The sequence below is a fragment of the Nannizzia gypsea genome, genomic scaffold (assembly GCF_000150975.2).
Source record: "Nannizzia gypsea CBS 118893 supercont1.4 genomic scaffold, whole genome shotgun sequence".
NCBI lineage: Eukaryota > Fungi > Ascomycota > Eurotiomycetes > Onygenales > Arthrodermataceae > Nannizzia > Nannizzia gypsea.
Genome location: NW_003345198.1, coordinates 2,236,128 through 2,253,460, shown reverse-complemented (window position 1 = coordinate 2,253,460; position 17,333 = coordinate 2,236,128). Strand labels below are relative to the sequence as shown.

Below are 17,333 nucleotides of genomic sequence, written 5' to 3'. Positions count from 1 at the left end.
CCGTCGTAAATTTTTCTTAGAGAACTAGCTCGGGAGAACGCACTTGGGAAGAAAGCGAGCCCTGGACGGTGGGAACAGAGAAAGGCCTCTAGTTAAGACACGGCCAGATGCTTATACTTGGATAAGTCGTGGGATATGCTCTGTATGTACCTAGGTTACTTGAACTATAGGAGAAAAAAGGGGCTACGGTGGCTCATATAAGACACTCACATACGGAGACACCACCGCTACAACTACTTCTACGACTTCTACCGCTACGTCGTCTTCAACTTCTACTTCTACTTCTACGACGTCGACTTCAACAGACGACTGGAGATGCAACCCGCTTGGCAGGCTGTCTCGTTGCCCTCGTCGCGGCCAATGGCATCAGTGGCTATCCTCGGGCGCAGAGCCATGAGTGGTCTTTTCTTTTACTTACTTTTCTTTTCCTCTACCTTAGTGGGCGCCTCCTGTTCGTCCCTAACTGCTTGACCCCTGGAACCTGGAACCGCCAGTCCACCTGGATGGGCCACTGGATGGGCCACTGACCGGGGCCAGGTAGGTAACTAACACTACCCACTAGCAGGCGAGTTAACCAGGCAAGGAGACGGTACACGAGACGAGACAAGACGAGACGAGACGAGACAAGCCAACGGAGGCAGATGGATGGGCCAGACGACAGCGAGGGCCGGCGGCTAAAAGCAGCTCATGGTTCATGCGGCTGGACATGTATTCTCTATGGAACGCATAGCTGTTGCTTGCTTATATTAGACCGGCCCGGCGTTATAAGTACGGCATCAGGGGGAGAAAGTCCCGGTAACACAGCTGTAGCAGCCTATTCATGCAGTGCAAGGGCTTACAGGAACCAGCACCGGCTCGGAAGAAAAGCTTGGGTGTCACAGCAGTGCTATTTATAAGAAGAAGCAAAAGAAGAAGAAGGAGAAGAGAAGAGAAGGAAAATAGAATGTTATAGCTTCGACCTGGACTCGAATCCTCCGATCTGGCTGGCGTACTTGATCACCGGCGGGCCAGCGAGCAGCGGCGCAACCGCCCTCGACCAGGCCTTGAAGTGCTCAGAGCCGCCGTGGACCTTGACGGCGTCCATATCGACGTACCTATACACAGCTATCAGCATAACTACTATTAACTAGTTACAGGTTACGGTGTACTCACTTCTCGACGACGATGATCTCCTTGGACTTCTTCTCCAGCAGGCCGTAGTAGGTCAGGGCGCCGGGCTCGTTGGCCTCGACCTTCTCGGCGGCCTCTGCTAGGATCCGGGCGACCTGAAGCTGTCAGTTGAGAAGTAACTAAAGAGTAGCTAAAGGCATTGACTTACCTCGTCGTGTTTGCCTGGCTGGGGCGAGATGATGGCCACGATGTGCACTGCCTTTGACGCCATGTCTGTCTCTGTCTGTGTCTCCGTCTGTTGAGTCGAGCGTTGAGATAGATGTAACTGTATGGAGTACCATCAGCTATCTACCGGGATGGAGCTCTTATATAGCGACTACGACTTAAGAGACTGATAGCCGCGGGACCTCGGCTGATGTCATCTCATCGCACTCTATCTATTCATTTCAATGCCTAAGGTGTATAGATGTATAAGATATAGATGTTAGATCTAGATGTACATACATAGGTATCTGGGTGTAGATGTTGGTGTCTGATTTCTATCGTGACCAACTGACAGACGCCAGCTCAACCTGACAGGCGACACAGACAGTTAACCACTACAACGATGACATGACTATGGATATACAAGAGTATCTTTAGTCCTTAGGCTGCTAGTGCTTCTTCCTCTTTAACCCTTGAACTCTTCTCGTATCTTGTTGACCCTGGACAGCCCTGTCAACCAAGACGACGAAGAAAAGAAGCAAAGAAGAAGCAAAGAACTGCTGTGCCACCTCGAAGCTCTTCCAGCCACGTCTATCTCTATGTCTATCACTGTCTCGTATATCTTCTATCTCTTCTATCTCTTCTATGTCTATCTCTGACGCAGCTGTGTGGCTTGTTCCTCTCATCCTCCCTGTCCCCAGCAACCAAACAAGCTGCGAAAAGCCGAACCAATCCGAAATTACTACTAGACAAGACAGAAAACATCACAAGATAGAAAAATGTTTTACTGCGCATCGTCATCGCATGCAAGGGACAGAAACTAATTAATACTTAATACATTCCACCTAAGACGAAGTTGCTGCAGGTGACTCTATGTATGTACAGGTGACTCTGTGGCTAAACTTGTTAACAACGACCTGTGAGACTCGAGATCAAACACTTTACAACAACTTCAACTCCTCCGCTTCCCCTGACGAACCGATCAAGCTGAACCACGCAGCGCTGAGTCGGTTTCAACACGCGATAGTCGCATTCAGATAGATAGACAAACGGACGGGCAGACAGACAGAGAGGACGAGACAGCAGCTATTCAGTATGGCGGACCCTGGGTCGGACGTTGCCACATCGCCGCAGCCAGAAAAGGCGACGATGATGATGATGCCCTCGGAGCCGGTGCGAGACATTGAGAAGCCAGAGCACGCAGAGAGCCAGGCAAAGGTTGACAGAGTGCTGCAGTCAGACGTGCGTCCTTGATATTTAACTATCACCACCCTCGTTGTCCTGATACTGACCTGGCTATAGATCGGAGTAGTGACCCTCCTCACCCGCCTGAAACAAAGCATCTCCTCTGCCAAAGTACGCACTACAACTACCTATTTACATAACTACATACAAGTTATCCCAGGTTAACAAGAATAGGACCTCGCTACCTTCCTACGCAAACGCTCCATCCTCGAAGATGAACACGCCCAGGGCCTCAAGAAGCTCGCGCGCGCAATGCACGACTCCGCCATGCGCCAGGACAACCGCCAGGGAAGCTTCTCCCGCAGCTACAACGAAATGAACATGATCCACGACCGCGTGGCCGACCACGGCGTCCACTTCTCCCAATCCCTCATGCAGATGGCTGACGAACTCCACGAGCTCGCAGCCACCATGGAACGGGGCCGTAAGCAGTGGAAGCAGAACGGTCTGACGGCCGAGAAGAGAGTGCAGGACGCAGAGCTGCTGGCGGAAAAGGCAAAGGCAAAGTACGATACCCTGGCGGAACAGTATGATCGGGCGCGGACGGGTGAGCGGCAGGCTGGCAAGTTTGGTCTCAAGGGTCCCAAGTCTGCGGCCCAGCAGGAAGAAGACCTGTTGCGGAAGCTCCAGCAGGCGGACTCGGATTACTCGAGTAAAGTGCAGGCTGCGCAGACTCAGAGACAGGAGCTCGTTGCCACACTCAGACCGCAGGCTACCAGGGCATTGCAGGATTTGATCATGGAGTGTGACTCGGGGTGTACCCTCCAACTGCAGAAACTCGGTATATCCCCTCTACTCTTTTTACTATTTTGACTGCTACTCTGCTACTTTAACTATGCAGTGCTAATAATGGTATAGCGTCATTTAGTGAGAAGCTGGTGCTGGGGAGCGGTCTGGCCGTCAGTCCCATGAAGACCGGCAGCAGTACTCCAGACAGTCTGAGAGAGGCTGCCAAACGGGTCGACAACGAACAGGACTTTAGAGACTTCATCGTCAGTCACTCCAGCAAGGTCCCAGACACCAAACCGACTCCCAAGTACGAGAGACACGCCGTATGTATACTTCTTCTCCTTTAGCTCATTGGTGTATAATACTGACTAACCGAACAGACGTTGATGCCGGCTTCAAACCCCAATGCTCATCCAAAGAGACAATCCCTCAGCCTAAACGCCAATCCAACTCCCCCTCCCCAGTCGGCATCCCAAGTCTTCAATACCATGTCTCCCATACCCCGAGACTCGTCAGGAGTCCAAGGATCACCGCTCTCGTCGCAGCAACGCCGAGACTCATGGACCTCCCAGCCCCCGTTCCCTACGTCCACGCCGCAGTATAGCGACCCTGCTTCAATGCAGCCTACCTACTCGCAGCAACACTCATACCAGCCTCCACCCCAGCTCGCTCAGCATGTCCAGCCACGGCCTTCGATAAGTGACATCCCACTCAACTCTCACCCGGAGTTACCGCCCCTTAACCCCGTCTTTGGCATGACCTTGGACGACCTCTTCAAGAGAGACGGCACTGCCATACCCATGGTCGTCTATCAGTGTATCCAGGCCGTGGAGCTGTTTGGGTTGAACGTAGAGGGCATATACCGGCTTTCAGGGAACACCAACCACATAGCTCACATGAAGAGTCTCTTCGATAACGGTACCTCCCCCGTTTTCTTTTCTTTTTCTTCTATCTTTCTTTTTTTCGCTTTTGGCGGATACATATTAATAAATATACCAGATTCATCACAAGTCGACTTCACCAACCCGGAAAGCTTCTACCATGACGTCAACAGCGTTGCTGGTCTGTTGAAGTTGTTCTTTAGAGACCTGCCTGATCCGCTATTCACTAACGAGCGGTACGCAGCGTTTATCGATGCAGCTCGTAAGTTACATTCCTATAGCTCACACTTGATGACCTGCTAACCCGTTAAACAGGTAAAGACGATGATATCCAGCGTCGAGATGCGCTGCATGCATTGATCAACAGTCTTCCCGACCCTAACTACGCTACTCTTCGAGCACTGATACTGGTAAGTCCTCGAACATTGAATTACAGGGCCATATCTGTATACTAACGCTACACAGCATCTTAACCATGTCCAAGAACGAAGCTCGGAGAACAGGATGAATGCCGGCAACATCGCCATCAGCTTTGGGTACGTGTGACATTGCTCTCAAATTCATTTTCTACGACCCTTACTAACCTCCCTCCCAGTCTCACTCTCATGGGCACCAACGCAGGCCGTAGCATCGCAGACTCAGGCTGGCAAGCTCGCGTAATCGAAACAATACTACAAAACACATTCCAGATCTTCGACGACGACTAAACTAAAAAAGACAAATCTACACGGCAATACCATACACGATAAGACGAATATACTCGGATATTGGATGATGACGAGGGATAAAGCTATCTACGCATGAACGAACGGATGAACAAAGGGCTGGATACTGGACGGGCATGTTTTTTTTCTGGGTCTTCTTCCTTATTTTTCCTCTCGGTTTCATTCAATACGTTCCTGTCTGTACATAAGATGCCATGTTCTTTATATCTTCTGGTCGGGTAGACGTGCTGCCATCTTATATCCCATCTAAACATCTAGCAGTACCTGCATCGTCTATATTCACCATAATCGCAGCCAATATCTACTGTTGAATACGAGATATCAAAAGCAACCCACCATGGTCCATAATTACTTTTGGCCCCAAGAAGCCGCTAAGAGAAAGCCGATTTTGTTCGTTGCCGAGATGGATCATGAGATGGAAAAAATTCCTTCACTTGCTTTCCTCCGCTTTGCATGTTATCGTTAGCTATATATCTGATTACTTCTACTTATTTATCTATTAGCAGCTGGTGAGCATCTACTACTAGACTCAGCGGGATAGTTAGCTATCAAACCAGCCATGGGCCAGCCGTCGTTTCAGGCTTCAAACGCCCTGATCTACCTAACCTACGGCGCATTCCTGTACGTACAATCCCGGTTCATGATGCATATCGCAGCTAAATAACATATCTATTACAGTGTCGCGGGTCTATACATCGCATGGCGTCTGCGGAATCAGACCAAGGGCGAATTCTTGTCTAGCAACGGGACACAAAAGGGTTAGAAAGAGAAATATAGCTTATATCCCGGGCCATAGCTCCTTGCCATAACTACTATCATTCTACAGGTTACAGCAGCTAATATGCATCTTATACAGCTATACCGCTTGCCTTGAACTTCATTGCTTCGGGTGAGTTGCATGAAGGAAGCAGAGTTATGCTATAGGCTTCTAGAAGCGGCAGCTTTCAAGACCAGCACGGCCAGCATCGTGAGCAGGTGCTCGACCGACTATGCGGAAGGATTATCAATGACCAGCTATGCATAAGTAAAGCCAGGTTCGTATCAGAGAATTCAAGTTCGGTGCGTGTTGTTCTGAAGATGTCATGTCTCCAGTATGACACGCACTGCGGCAACACTACGGGTGCTGATTGCTGCACTGGACATGCCGTCGACGATCCAACATCAGCTTGGGTATTTACGTGAGCCAGATGAGATCATTGATTCCAGTGCAGACATGATGCTGAGAATGTACCGTTGAATACTCGATCAAGATAATGCTTGCGTGGGAAACGTGCTGCCGCTTCTTCCCCTCCCTTCCCCATGTCCTGATATATTATGTTTGAATGGGATTTGAGATATACTAATGAATCACAGCTCTGGGATCGGGGATTCTATTTACGTATCCTGAGATTGCTACTATTGCGGGTGTCCAGGGGCTAGTTGTATATGGACTTTCATCTGCACTGCCTTTACTGGCATTCGCCTTTGTTGGACCGATCATTCGGAAAAAATTCCCTGAAGTGTTCGTTTTGACGGAATGGACTCGTCAGCGCTATGGCGTGGTGGCAGGCATCTATCTCAGCATCTTGACGTGGGTTTTGTCACTGGCTGATATACGACTCGACTTCTATATTAACTGTCATACAGGCTGATTACCCTGTTCTTATACATGGTTGCTGAGCTGTCTGCGCTGCAGCAAATTGTCACTGCTCTTTCAGGGCTTAATGGACTCCCGGCTGTCATTGTCCAAGTCGTAGTGACAACCATCTATACCTCTCTCGGTGGCTTCAAGGTTTCTTTCCTGACGGATAACATCCAGGGAGCCATGGTCGTGGGCCTGATTATCATTGCAGTTATCACCGTGGGAGCCAGAACCGATATCGACAAGTCCCTTATCGATTCCTCAGGTCTTCTAAAACCGACTCTGCTAGGATGGCAGCTGATTTACATTCTACCAGTGGCCATCCTGACTAATGACTTCTTCCTGTCAAATCTGTGGTTGCGAACCTTCGCTTCAAAGACAGATCGTGACCTGCGCATTGGAATCTCCATTGCTAGTTTTGTTGTCCTCTGCATCTTGGTCCTGGTTGGATCCACTGGTCTTCTGGCAGCATGGTCTGGTGTATGGCCCGGAGATCCTCCCCAAGCAGGCTCAATTGCGTTCTTCCTCTTGCTGGAGAAGCTACCAAGTTGGGTCGTCGGTATCGTCTTGGTGATGACCGTTGCTCTGAGCACGGCGGCATTTGACAGTCTTCAATCAGCCATGGTCAGCACTGCTAGCAACGACGTTTTCCGTAACAAGTTGCCCCTAATATACGTTCGTATCGGCGTTGTCCTGTGCATCATACCCGTCGTTGTGGTAGCTCTTCGATCGCCCAGTGTTTTGCGAATATTCTTGATTTCCGACCTTGTCTCAGCATCTGCTATTCCTGTGCTTGTCTTGGGTCTGTCTGATAAGTTTTACTGGTGGACTGCTTTCGAGGTCATCGTCGGTGGTCTAGGCGGTATATTGTCCGTGTTCATCTTCGGTACCATCTACTACGGCAATGCCACTGATGGAGGAAATTTGATTCTTCTACAAAACGGCTTGTATGCCAATGACTGGAGTGCATTCGGTATGGCTTTTTGTTCCCTTTTCATTTATGGCTTAGAGCTCGTCTACTAACTTTGATATAGGAGCCTTTGTTGCTGCCCCTGTTGGTGGTTTGATATTTGCCTGTCTTGCTCTAGGCTTACGGGTTGGATATAAATTTATACTTTCAAAGACAACCGGCCGACACTTTGATGTCTTCGATCTTCCACTTCCACGTTCCCATATGGCTGCCGGGCCTATGCATTTGGACGAGCCAGAGTTTATTGCTACCGGTACAGACGCAACCATCCGCAATAATGACGAAGAAGGGGCCAAATTCCGGTCATCTAGGTAGACATACTATCTATATCTTTTGGCTTGGTAACTGTGAAATTGCAACTTTGGGATAGTAGATAGCTGTTAGTGTTAGGGTGAATATAATACAACAAGTATATGTCACGATCAAAAATTAGAGAATTAAAAATCTAAACATGTTCGTATATCTACAGGTTTATAAGGAGACTGTCCAGCTGAAGCTCTTATATAAAAGTACATTGAAAGAAACGCTTCCAAAAACACAGCAAAGTTATATTTTAACATTGGGCTGGCCAGCCTCATCTTGCGGTCAACATCTCAATTCGGTCTTTCATCGTTAGTCCCTGCATAAACATTGGGTTTGTTAGCAGGTCCTCGGTGGTTGTCTCCTCCGCTAAGCCCCAGACCTTCCATTCCCCATCTTTACCTCCTATCATAAGTCTTTGGAGAACAATGTACTCAGTGCAGTCCTTTTGTTTCTCCTGCTGCTGTCTCTCTATCTCCTGGATCTGTTTCTCCCCCAAACGATCTATAGGGGCAGGTGGCGTGACGAGAGACTGCCGGCTTTGTATTCGTATAATGGCTTGTCTGATTCCCATGCCTTTTGCACCGGGTAGCGCCGCGGCACGGTCTGAAACAACACGAGCACCGGTTATGGTCATAGAAGAGGGGAATCGGAGGTATTTATGTAGTTTCCAAACAAGTTCTGGAGAGTTAAGAGGTCGCTTGGAAACGCGAGTAACGAATGACTGGAAGATGCCCGCGCAGCAGTAGGATTGGAGGGCACCAAGGTTACCACTGTAATTCACATTGTTAGCGAAGCTCTTATTGCGCTATAGCATGTGTGCGGAGTCCGTACCTGGCAAAATGGGTATACATGTCTTTGTGGAGCTCAATTGCTTTCTTCTTTCGTTCTCGAAGGCGCATAGGCAATTTTTTATTTACATATTTGCAGTAAGTAAGTAAACTATATAATCCTTCGTTAGCATTGAACTTCTCCTACGCAATAAAGCCAATACTCCTGGATGGTCAAGACAAACCTCACGAAGTTCAAAAACTTCATCTTCCAATGCATCCATTCCATACGCCATCTCATCTTTGGGTCTGAAAACCACGAGGGAAGGTTCTTCCATACTGGCCGAACGAATGTACCAGGCAGTAGTCCAACGTCATCCGGTACCATCGAGCTATTAATTCCCCTCATGGTCTCCTCTAGACGGGTCTTCATCGCCATTTGCGCTGGAGGCTTAGGAGTCATGACTTTAGGAGCCATCATTCCGGCTCTTAAACTGGACTGTGAGAAGGATCGAGAGGCGCATTTTGAGGACCATTGGAACACAACAGAGCGGGAGGGAGGGCGGGAGACAGCGGTGGAGGAGAGCGTCCGTCGGATGGAGGAATTCATGTTGATTGTTCGCTGGTAACTGCAGGGCAGCCCGGACCGGAGTATAATCTGTCAATTAGGGAGCCAGAGCCTGACGCTTGACTGTCTCTGCGCCCGGGAGGAAAAAGAGTGAATCCTGTCTGTCTCCGGCTTCTTCTCAATTCTGAACTCCTCGTCTTTTGCTTCTTCAGCTTTTTTTTCCTATCTCCAACTTTCGACCTCGAATAATGATGCGCTAGTCCGTTTTGGGATCGGATAACTAAATAGTTTATCCGGTATTCCCACGGTAATATATTACCATTAAACATAAATTCATTGGTGTTATTGATGTAATAAAAGTAATATTTGCCCCCTTCTGTAAATGTCTATTAATAAGCCTGAAATCACCTCTTTAGGCGATATATTACTTAGTCATGTAAATTTGATCACGAGACTAAGATATATTCTATTTTGTGTCGTGTGACTCTTGTTAATAATATTCTTACTAAGCAGTGACGTCGTAAAGTTAAGATTGCGCTTTTATCTTTCCTTTTGTTCACTTAATTTAACGATGGATCTCGTCGTCTCTCAGAATCTCAATTTAATATCTCTCTCGGGCGTTTAATAATGTTAGATAGGTTGGTTTCATGCTCTTCTGTTTTGCGGTACTGATATCAATGAGTGCTGATGGTTATCCAGATACCACTATCTCCCAAATTAACGCCTTACACGTCACCACACGAGACACATCACAATCAAGACGTACTTTGGCTGGAAGGATATCAGACATCGTATATTCTCGGCAACACTTTAGGACACAATCACCTCTACCGAGCGGTACTGCCGTTGATACCACTTCTACCTCTTCAGCCCGATCCAACCCAATTCTACTTGCTTCGAGGCTTATCGGTGATTGTGGGGAAACAAAAACAAGTGCAACTCCCCGTCTACTGAAACAACACAGAAAGCTGCCACGATACTCCCAATAGCCGTCCAGCTCTCTATTACAAAGAATTATACTACGCCATTTGAGGCAGGAAGGGTAACGGCTTCTATGCCGTGAATTGAGACTGGCGTCTACTCTCAAAATCCCTTCCTTTCCTCCTCTCCAACCACCTCGAACCCGCAGCCGCAATGCTCTCGTCTCTGGCCTTCGCAACCGGAACGCTCCCTTTAACCCTTCCTTAGACTCGGAACTACCTGTAGAAGCCATATCGAACCATTCCCTTCGATCAGCCGCGTTGTCGTCTTCAATTACGTCTCCCTCTACCCTCCATTCGACATCCACCAACATTCCTCCTTCTCCTAGTCTTACAGATGATATACCTGTACCGAGAGACGTTACTACAAACAGGCTGCATCCTCGAGTGGCGGTAATACTGGGCGTTGATCGTCGGTGGTATATTCCGCTGCTAGTATGTCGAGCTCTGAGCATTCTTCCAGCTGCGTGGTGGGGGCTCCGCTGTGCGTTTACGTTTCTGGCTGAATTGCTACGTATTAGTCCGCATATATGGCAGGAAGGGTGGACGGCGGTTGTTGTTCGGGGGGCAGCAGTGGACTGGAATGTGGACAGACGGTTTAGGGTGACTGAAGTAGCTTTGGCTATTATGTGGGTGCGTATACCCCCATTATGACTTCAACCGTAAGAAAAGAGCCGAAAGCATACTAACGCCGTGTTGTAGTGCTCTGCCTCTGCATATTTATCTTACTTTTTCACTGACTGTATGATGTCAAGATGGTATGCCTACATTCGACGCACTGTATGCTCGTATATGATCTAACAACTACAGGCTTGTAAACTATACGCCTCCAGCAGTCATAATCCGTCTTCTCACCATAAATTGCCTCATCGCCTATCTCACATCCTGGATCCTTTACCTCTCCGGTGCCTCTTCAGATCCTCGTCTACTCCTCCCAGCCTGGATATCAATCACCTCAGTCAGTTTTTCATCTTCATTCCACTTAAGCCCGGGCCACCACCGCTTACCCATATATAGATCCTCACTCTACTCTACCACCTGACTCAACGCAAGATAAATATCAAGAAAGAAACCAAGGCTTCCCTATCGGTTTTCTCCATAGCAAGCTTCATAAGTATGTCGTCATTACTACTACAGCTTCACTTATCCCGTGAGAATGAGCCGGAGATACCCCTTTTCGTCATGCTACACAAAGCCTGGAATGTTGGTATGCAGTGGATGATTGAGTGGAGAGTCGGGTCTTGAGCGAGCAAGGGGCTCGCTGGCATATACTTTCATTACACTTATCTTGCATTCCCCCTTCCCCTTCCCCCTTGTCTCCGTTCCCCTTTTTAACTTCTATTCCCCTTTTGTTTGCATTTCTTCTCTCGGATTTTGGTTATTTAGCTATCTTCGAGCCTCGTGCTACTTAGTATACATATTTTATCACTTATCACTTGAAGGCTTCGGCCTTTTTACTTCAAATGTTTCACGATCTTCATCTACAAGATGATCTATGAGCAGGTGAAAAAACAAAATAATTTGCATTACTGTTCTTCCTAATTTTAATAGCCATAACCTGGTTACTCCCTGTCCCGTTCCCATTCCCGATGTGAGATAGGGAACGAAGGCAGGCATTAACGTAAAACAGCGGTAAATAGCAGCTAACGAGTGTCGGACAAGTGCTATAGCCTGCTGCATGCATGCAAATCGAGTAACGACCTGTGACAAAACAGACAAACGAAGCACAAGTACGGAGAAAGGAAAATGGTAAGAATAGTGAGAGAAGAAGAAAAAATATTGAGAAAGCAACCAGCTCACAGAAGAGCTATGAAGCTGATCATGGTAACTGTTTTTCCCTCCCTGTCCCATCGTTATCTTCGTTGCTGTCGTTAAAAATATTCCATGCGAAGAGACATCGTGACCGTCTTTCTGCCCCCCGTTGGTTAATAGTCGACGTAAGTGGGGGAGGAAAGAAGGTCAAGTCACACCCGGGGTATCTTCAAGGAGAGTTGGCGTCTACCTCGACTGGCGGAGACCGCCGGACTTGTAAGGACAGAATCTGGCGTTGGTGTGTTACCGTTCAAAATCGATATCAGCACTACGAAAAGTGTAAATTCCGCAGAACACGAGAACGAGAACGATCGGGCACATGCTAATGCAAGACGAATCCTGGGGTACAAGCGCAGCCATCGGAGGGGTCTGTGGGGTAGACGTAAGACAGCGACGGGACAAGGGGTGTGACGCTTCGTTTAGAAACCATGGACCTGTAGTGGTGAGTTAGAACGATGATTACTCTTTTTATCAAGACACCCTTTGAGCGAGTCGTACCTTAATGGTCTTGGGATCAAGCTCAAGTCCTTCCTTCTTGTCGACTAAGAATTCTTGGACATCCTTGCGTTGGTCTCCTTGCAACTGAATAACCTCACCCATCTCGGTGTCCGTCACGATGGTGCCATTGCAAGCTGTTCCCGGGGAGTCACGGTTAGCTACTCGGATTTAAGGTTTTACGGGGCAACAGTGCGGCGGCAAACATACCGAACTTCTTCTTGATGACCTTGAGGATCTTCTTCTGATCGAACTTCTTCGGGAGACCTTGGACAGTCGTCAGAGTCTTACGACCATTGCGTTCTGAGACACGCATAAACCGTTAGTCACGAGACGATCATTTTCCTTGGGCTTTTTGGGGGCGAAAAGCGAGAGAAGGTAAGAAAATATCGAAAAATGACGTACGCTGAATCCGTATATGGATGTAATTTTGCGACTTTTTAGTGTCGCCGGTGTCTTCGTCAGCTTCGGCGAAGGGGTCTATCGCGAGAAAAGTGACATTAGCCCAGGTGTTTTTTCTATTTTCCCTTTTGTGTTGCGTTGTCAAGCCACAGTAGGAAAAATTTATGTCCCAACCGCTCTACCCCGCCATTTCAGGCTGGAACAAGGAGCTGTGTGCAACGAACGCTGAGATGCATAGACGGTGATGCAGCGAGGCAGGCTGCATATGGGAGAGAGGAAGAGTAACGTACCAAAGGTCTTGAGGTTTTCGATGGACATAAACTCAGCTGTTGACCGGAACTCTTCTAAGATCGGGTTATAGGGGGGAGAGGCGGAGGAAGAGGAAGAACACTACGGAACTTCTGTCTTCTCTGTGTGCTGGAGTGGTTTAGGACTGGTCTTGAGGGGGCCTTTTCAAGCGAGATCTAAGATATCTAGAGCTGGAGCCGCGAGAACTTGCAGATGCTGGAGATGAAGTTGACGATGTTTGAAGTTGAAGTTGGGGAAGAAGAAGAAGAAGAAGAGGAAGAAGATGTGAATTTCCGCTTCTGGAGGCGGCGAAGAGTGGCAAAAGGAGGCTGAGTCATGGCTGAGTCAGTGAAAAGTTAGACACGTGATGGTTTACTCGAAGGGGGAATTAGTGGGTCCAAACAGGTTTATACAAGGTAGACTTAGGGGTCAAGGCAGTTTTGATACTGATATTGCTCTAAGTGGCTGGTCTATGATAGTAGAAAGTGATAGAAAGTGGAAGAAGTGACGGAAGTGACGGAAGTAGTAGAAGTAGCAGAGTGACAGAAGTGATGGATGATGGATGATGGAAGTGGTGGATTGGAAGAGTGGAAGTTAGAGATACTCCGAGGCGGCCTGGCACTTGAGAACCAGGTACTTGGCTGCAAAGTCGTTGGCGAGGGTCAAGTCTCGCTGCTGGTACATGATGGTAGACTTCTTGCCCATCATCTCGCACTGGCCAAGGGAATCCTCGATGGCCGAGTACTCGGCAAAGGCGTAGTCGATGCACTCGACAGCGCAGGCGAGGAACTCCTTGTTGCGTACAGGATCATCACGACTCTCGCCCGCCAACCCAACGTAGCCGTCGGCCAGGTGGGAATACATCCTTCCTGCAAGCGCACGGTCTTCGCATTCCAACACCTGCGGCATCACGGCCTCCAGGATGAGCAGTGCGGCTGAGAATTCATGGAAACTCATGAGGACGACGCACACTGCGCCGATAGCGTCCCATAGGCTTTGCAGCATTCGCGAGCTGTAGGCCATTTTGGCGGCGCGCATGGCCATCGTGAAGCCTCGCTCGGGCGAGCCTGTCTTGTCGAAGATACGGGCCTTGGCGATGAGGAGGCTGATTTGGGTGGCGACGTCGAAGTTGTTCTGGTGCATCGACGCAGCGACTTCGCGGACGATCTCGAGAGCCTCTTCGTAGTCGCCCTGGCGAGTCATGAACTCGATCTTGAGCAGGTTGAGCGCGTTCAGCGTCTCGGGGTCTGGTGGCGAGGCGGCCTCCAGCTGTTTCAGTAGATGGTCAGAAGCCCGTACATCGTTCCTGTATGATTCGTTAGATACGATCCTAGCATATAGCATTACATGCATACACGTATATAGCATCAAGGAGCAAGGAGTGTTGGTGTTGGGTTAGGCTGGGTTGGGGGCGGGCCGTACCGGTTTAGCTGGCGTGTTAGTTTCAAAAGGCCCTTGTTGAAGGCCCAGGTTTGCTGGTGCTTGAGAGGCTGTAAGTCATCGGCAGGGAGGTTGTTCATCAGATTCATTGCCTCCTCATTTCTTCCGTTCTTTGAGAGCTACAAGATGTTAGACAGACATAAGGGGGAGGGAGGGAGAAATTGGATCAGAATTCACCTGCTGCGCCCAGCGGAACGTGGCCCATAGATTGTCGTCCATCGGAGAGAAGCTAGAGTAGCACTCAAGGAATGTTTCGTATGTTGAGCAAGTAAGATGATTGAGTCCTGTCCGCAATTTCCGGTATTAGCATAAAATTATGCGTTGGGGGATAGCAGGGCCCACGACAAGACACCAACCTAGTCTGTTGTAGAGAGAAGCATGTAGCATCATCTGAGGGCCCATGGAGTCCTGTCTGCCCCTTGTTATACAGACATGGGAGGCCTTGATGATACTTTCATATGTGGATGCAATGCTTCCTCCCTATATAAACTTTAGTCAAATTGAAAATAAATAGAGCAAACAAAAAGAGGGAGACGAAAAGGACATTGAAACGGCTCAGAATGTACAAACGGGTCAGAATGCACAAAGGTACCAAAGGGGCAAGTCGTACGTTTGCCAGTTCCAGTCTGCCCTCGCTGAGAAGAGCAGTGCTGAGCATCCCCCACATCTCTGCCTCCTTTGCCTTGGTCTGCAGGAAAGCGAGAGCTTCCTTGTCAGCTCCGAGCATGCCGGTGTTGTGTATCTCTGCAAGCTCGTCAGGGGATATCTTTCCGAAGTGGTAGAGCCACGTCATGGAGTAGTTGAGACAGTTCATGTCATGGGTCTCGCGCCCGATTGCTATGGTCTCCTGAAAGGCGGAGATGGCTTCTCCAAGGCAGCCAAAGTCGGCTTGCAGCAGGGCCAAGTTGAGCAGTGCATATTGGTAAAAAGTGCGGTCTCTGGTCTGGACCGTGTAGTCAAAGTAGCGATGGAGATGGTCGAGGGACGACGGATGGTCCCCGGCCTTCCAAGAGTCAAGGAATCTACCACCATCAGCTTTCTTCTTCTTTTTCTTCTTTTTCCCCCTTCATCATCTTCTTCGTTTCCCTTTTTCGTCTTCTTCCGTTTGTTTGTGACTCTAAAAAAAGGGAGACGGGGAAAAGGGGGCCGGAAAGGTGCATACCTTAGGTAGTGAAAAAGACAAGGCACGGTTGCACCGGCCATGATGACACGCCTCAGCTGGGCCATCATGCCGGGCGGGACTCTGGTTGCTTTGCCCTGCATCTTCGATATCTGAAACTCCAGCAGGCGTTCGACGTCCCTGACGCTCATGCCGGCACCCTCGTCACCCTCGCCAGCCTCGTCAGCGTCAGCGAGCAGGTCACCGTACATCACCCTGGCCAGCGGGCTGTCGAGACCCAGGCCGAGCTCGCACAGGTTCGCATCCACGGTCCCCTGGGGTGCCTCAATCGGGTTCCTCTTTGCCCAGCCAGCGTATGTAGGCATCCTGTACCGGATAAAGGCCTTCCAGAGGGCCATGGCATCGTGGAACTGCAGCTTCGTATACTCCAGCCGGACTCTGCGCACAAATGCACCCAGCGGCGAGTGGCGGGCCAGCATCACTCTGCCGTGCTTCTTCTGTTCCTCGTCCTCCTCCTTTGCCCTGTCCGGGTCCAGCAGCCTCTCCTCCCGCGACCTGACCAGGATATCAGCCAGGCTGGAGAAGAACTCGTCCAGCGTGTCTGCACAGTCGAACTGCCACAGCCGCTTGAGGAAGAGATCCCATATCGACCTGCCAGGGACGGACGACGCCAGACAGCTCGTAGCCTCCTCCACTTCCTCTACAGACGGCGTCCCCTGCAGCGGCACCGTTGCCGTCCTCCTCTGCGTCCTCTCGTCTGCTGCCGCCGTCTCTTTGTTACTTCTGCTGCCGCCACTGCTGCTGCTGCTGCTGTTGCTCCCGACGATTCCGCTGCTGCTGCCGGTGTCCGCAGGCAGCCCATGTCCATGTACATGTCCATGTCCCACCGTCCGGGACGCCTCCAGCGGCAGCAGATGCGAGACGAGAAACGCCAGCAGAGGCACGACGGCCGAGCTGGGCACAACGCCCTCCGTGTAGATGGATATCAGCGCCAGCAGCGCAACCTTGGACGGTGTCAGAAACCGCGGCATCCTGCTTCTGCTTGTTTCTTCTTCTTCTTCTTCTTCTTCTTCTTCTTCTTCTTCTTCTTCGTCCTATCTTCTCGTCTTCTCGTCTCTGTCTTCGCGTCTTCCTCTTCCTCTTCCGTCCGCCTGCTGCTCCTTTTTCTTCTTCGTCTCCCCCTGTAGTCTCGTCTGTAATCGAGTGTGTGATGGGCCCGCCTGTGTCTTCCCGTCTTGCAGTCGATAGTTCTACCGCGACAGCAGCAAACGGACAGCAAACATCATGCTGGACGACGGTGCAGTGTGCAGGCAGCTCGAATAGTAACCCGTCCTCGTCTTCCTTCTTCAGCCCGGCGCTCCGTGTGTCTCTGTCTCGCTGTCTCGCTACCGTCGCTGTGACCGAGCCTGCATTAGTGCTGTGCAGCCGCCCGTCAGCGCTGGCTCGTCTGCTCCGTCTCTCCGCTGGCGATGGTGAAGAAGCAAAGAGCGCATCCCAGGGTCGCTGGTCGCTGGTCGCTGGCTCGTCTTTTTTCTGCGTTGACCTTTTGTGCTTAAATAGCGACCTCGCCGCGCCCCGCCATCTACACTTGCTCACTACACTCAACACACTTCTTCTACTACATCTACATCTACATATTCTACACTCTTAAAGACGCCCTTCTACACTCTACC

General features: G+C 49.7%; 8 protein-coding genes across 8 annotated transcripts; 3 read left to right on the top strand and 5 right to left on the bottom strand.

The window, feature by feature from the left end:
* Window positions 1-946: 946 nt before the first annotated feature.
* MGYG_05538 (hypothetical protein) lies at window positions 947-1,381 on the bottom strand (the record flags this gene model as incomplete). The annotated part of the gene is made up of 3 exons (XM_003172904.1): window positions 947-1,094; window positions 1,153-1,265; window positions 1,319-1,381. The coding sequence occupies 3 exons, from the start codon at window positions 1,379-1,381 to the stop codon at window positions 947-949; spliced, it is 324 nt and encodes a 107-aa protein (XP_003172952.1).
* A 1,028-nt stretch (window positions 1,382-2,409) lies between these two features.
* MGYG_05537 (beta-chimaerin) lies at window positions 2,410-4,876 on the top strand (the record flags this gene model as incomplete). Its single annotated transcript, XM_003172903.1, has 9 exons — window positions 2,410-2,556; window positions 2,617-2,670; window positions 2,734-3,340; window positions 3,418-3,611; window positions 3,669-4,206; window positions 4,288-4,431; window positions 4,485-4,579; window positions 4,635-4,705; window positions 4,765-4,876. The coding sequence occupies 9 exons, from the start codon at window positions 2,410-2,412 to the stop codon at window positions 4,874-4,876; spliced, it is 1,962 nt and encodes a 653-aa protein (XP_003172951.1).
* A 577-nt stretch (window positions 4,877-5,453) lies between these two features.
* Window positions 5,454-7,800, top strand: MGYG_09089 (hypothetical protein; the record flags this gene model as incomplete). Its single annotated transcript, XM_003172902.1, has 6 exons — window positions 5,454-5,515; window positions 5,573-5,652; window positions 5,751-5,783; window positions 6,248-6,464; window positions 6,521-7,488; window positions 7,550-7,800. 6 exons carry the CDS (start codon window positions 5,454-5,456, stop codon window positions 7,798-7,800), a joined length of 1,611 nt encoding a protein of 536 aa, XP_003172950.1.
* A 259-nt stretch (window positions 7,801-8,059) lies between these two features.
* MGYG_05534 (hypothetical protein) lies at window positions 8,060-9,165 on the bottom strand (the record flags this gene model as incomplete). Its single annotated transcript, XM_003172901.1, has 3 exons — window positions 8,060-8,558; window positions 8,620-8,727; window positions 8,801-9,165. 3 exons carry the CDS (start codon window positions 9,163-9,165, stop codon window positions 8,060-8,062), a joined length of 972 nt encoding a protein of 323 aa, XP_003172949.1.
* Window positions 9,166-9,768: 603 nt separating this feature from the next.
* MGYG_05533 (hypothetical protein) lies at window positions 9,769-10,821 on the bottom strand (the record flags this gene model as incomplete). Its single annotated transcript, XM_003172900.1, has 3 exons — window positions 9,769-9,807; window positions 9,890-10,725; window positions 10,794-10,821. The coding sequence occupies 3 exons, from the start codon at window positions 10,819-10,821 to the stop codon at window positions 9,769-9,771; spliced, it is 903 nt and encodes a 300-aa protein (XP_003172948.1).
* Window positions 10,754-11,348, top strand: MGYG_05532 (hypothetical protein; the record flags this gene model as incomplete). Its single annotated transcript, XM_003172899.1, has 4 exons — window positions 10,754-10,765; window positions 10,806-10,861; window positions 10,914-11,061; window positions 11,121-11,348. The coding sequence occupies 4 exons, from the start codon at window positions 10,754-10,756 to the stop codon at window positions 11,346-11,348; spliced, it is 444 nt and encodes a 147-aa protein (XP_003172947.1).
* A 986-nt stretch (window positions 11,349-12,334) lies between these two features.
* On the bottom strand, window positions 12,335-13,130 carry MGYG_05531 (translation factor SUI1; the record flags this gene model as incomplete). The annotated part of the gene is made up of 5 exons (XM_003172898.1): window positions 12,335-12,349; window positions 12,414-12,547; window positions 12,621-12,713; window positions 12,816-12,890; window positions 13,103-13,130. 5 exons carry the CDS (start codon window positions 13,128-13,130, stop codon window positions 12,335-12,337), a joined length of 345 nt encoding a protein of 114 aa, XP_003172946.1.
* A 564-nt stretch (window positions 13,131-13,694) lies between these two features.
* MGYG_05530 (anaphase-promoting complex protein) lies at window positions 13,695-16,691 on the bottom strand (the record flags this gene model as incomplete). Its single annotated transcript, XM_003172897.1, has 6 exons — window positions 13,695-14,406; window positions 14,523-14,659; window positions 14,718-14,824; window positions 14,897-15,020; window positions 15,151-15,562; window positions 15,703-16,691. The coding sequence occupies 6 exons, from the start codon at window positions 16,689-16,691 to the stop codon at window positions 13,695-13,697; spliced, it is 2,481 nt and encodes an 826-aa protein (XP_003172945.1).
* Window positions 16,692-17,333: the final 642 nt, after the last annotated feature.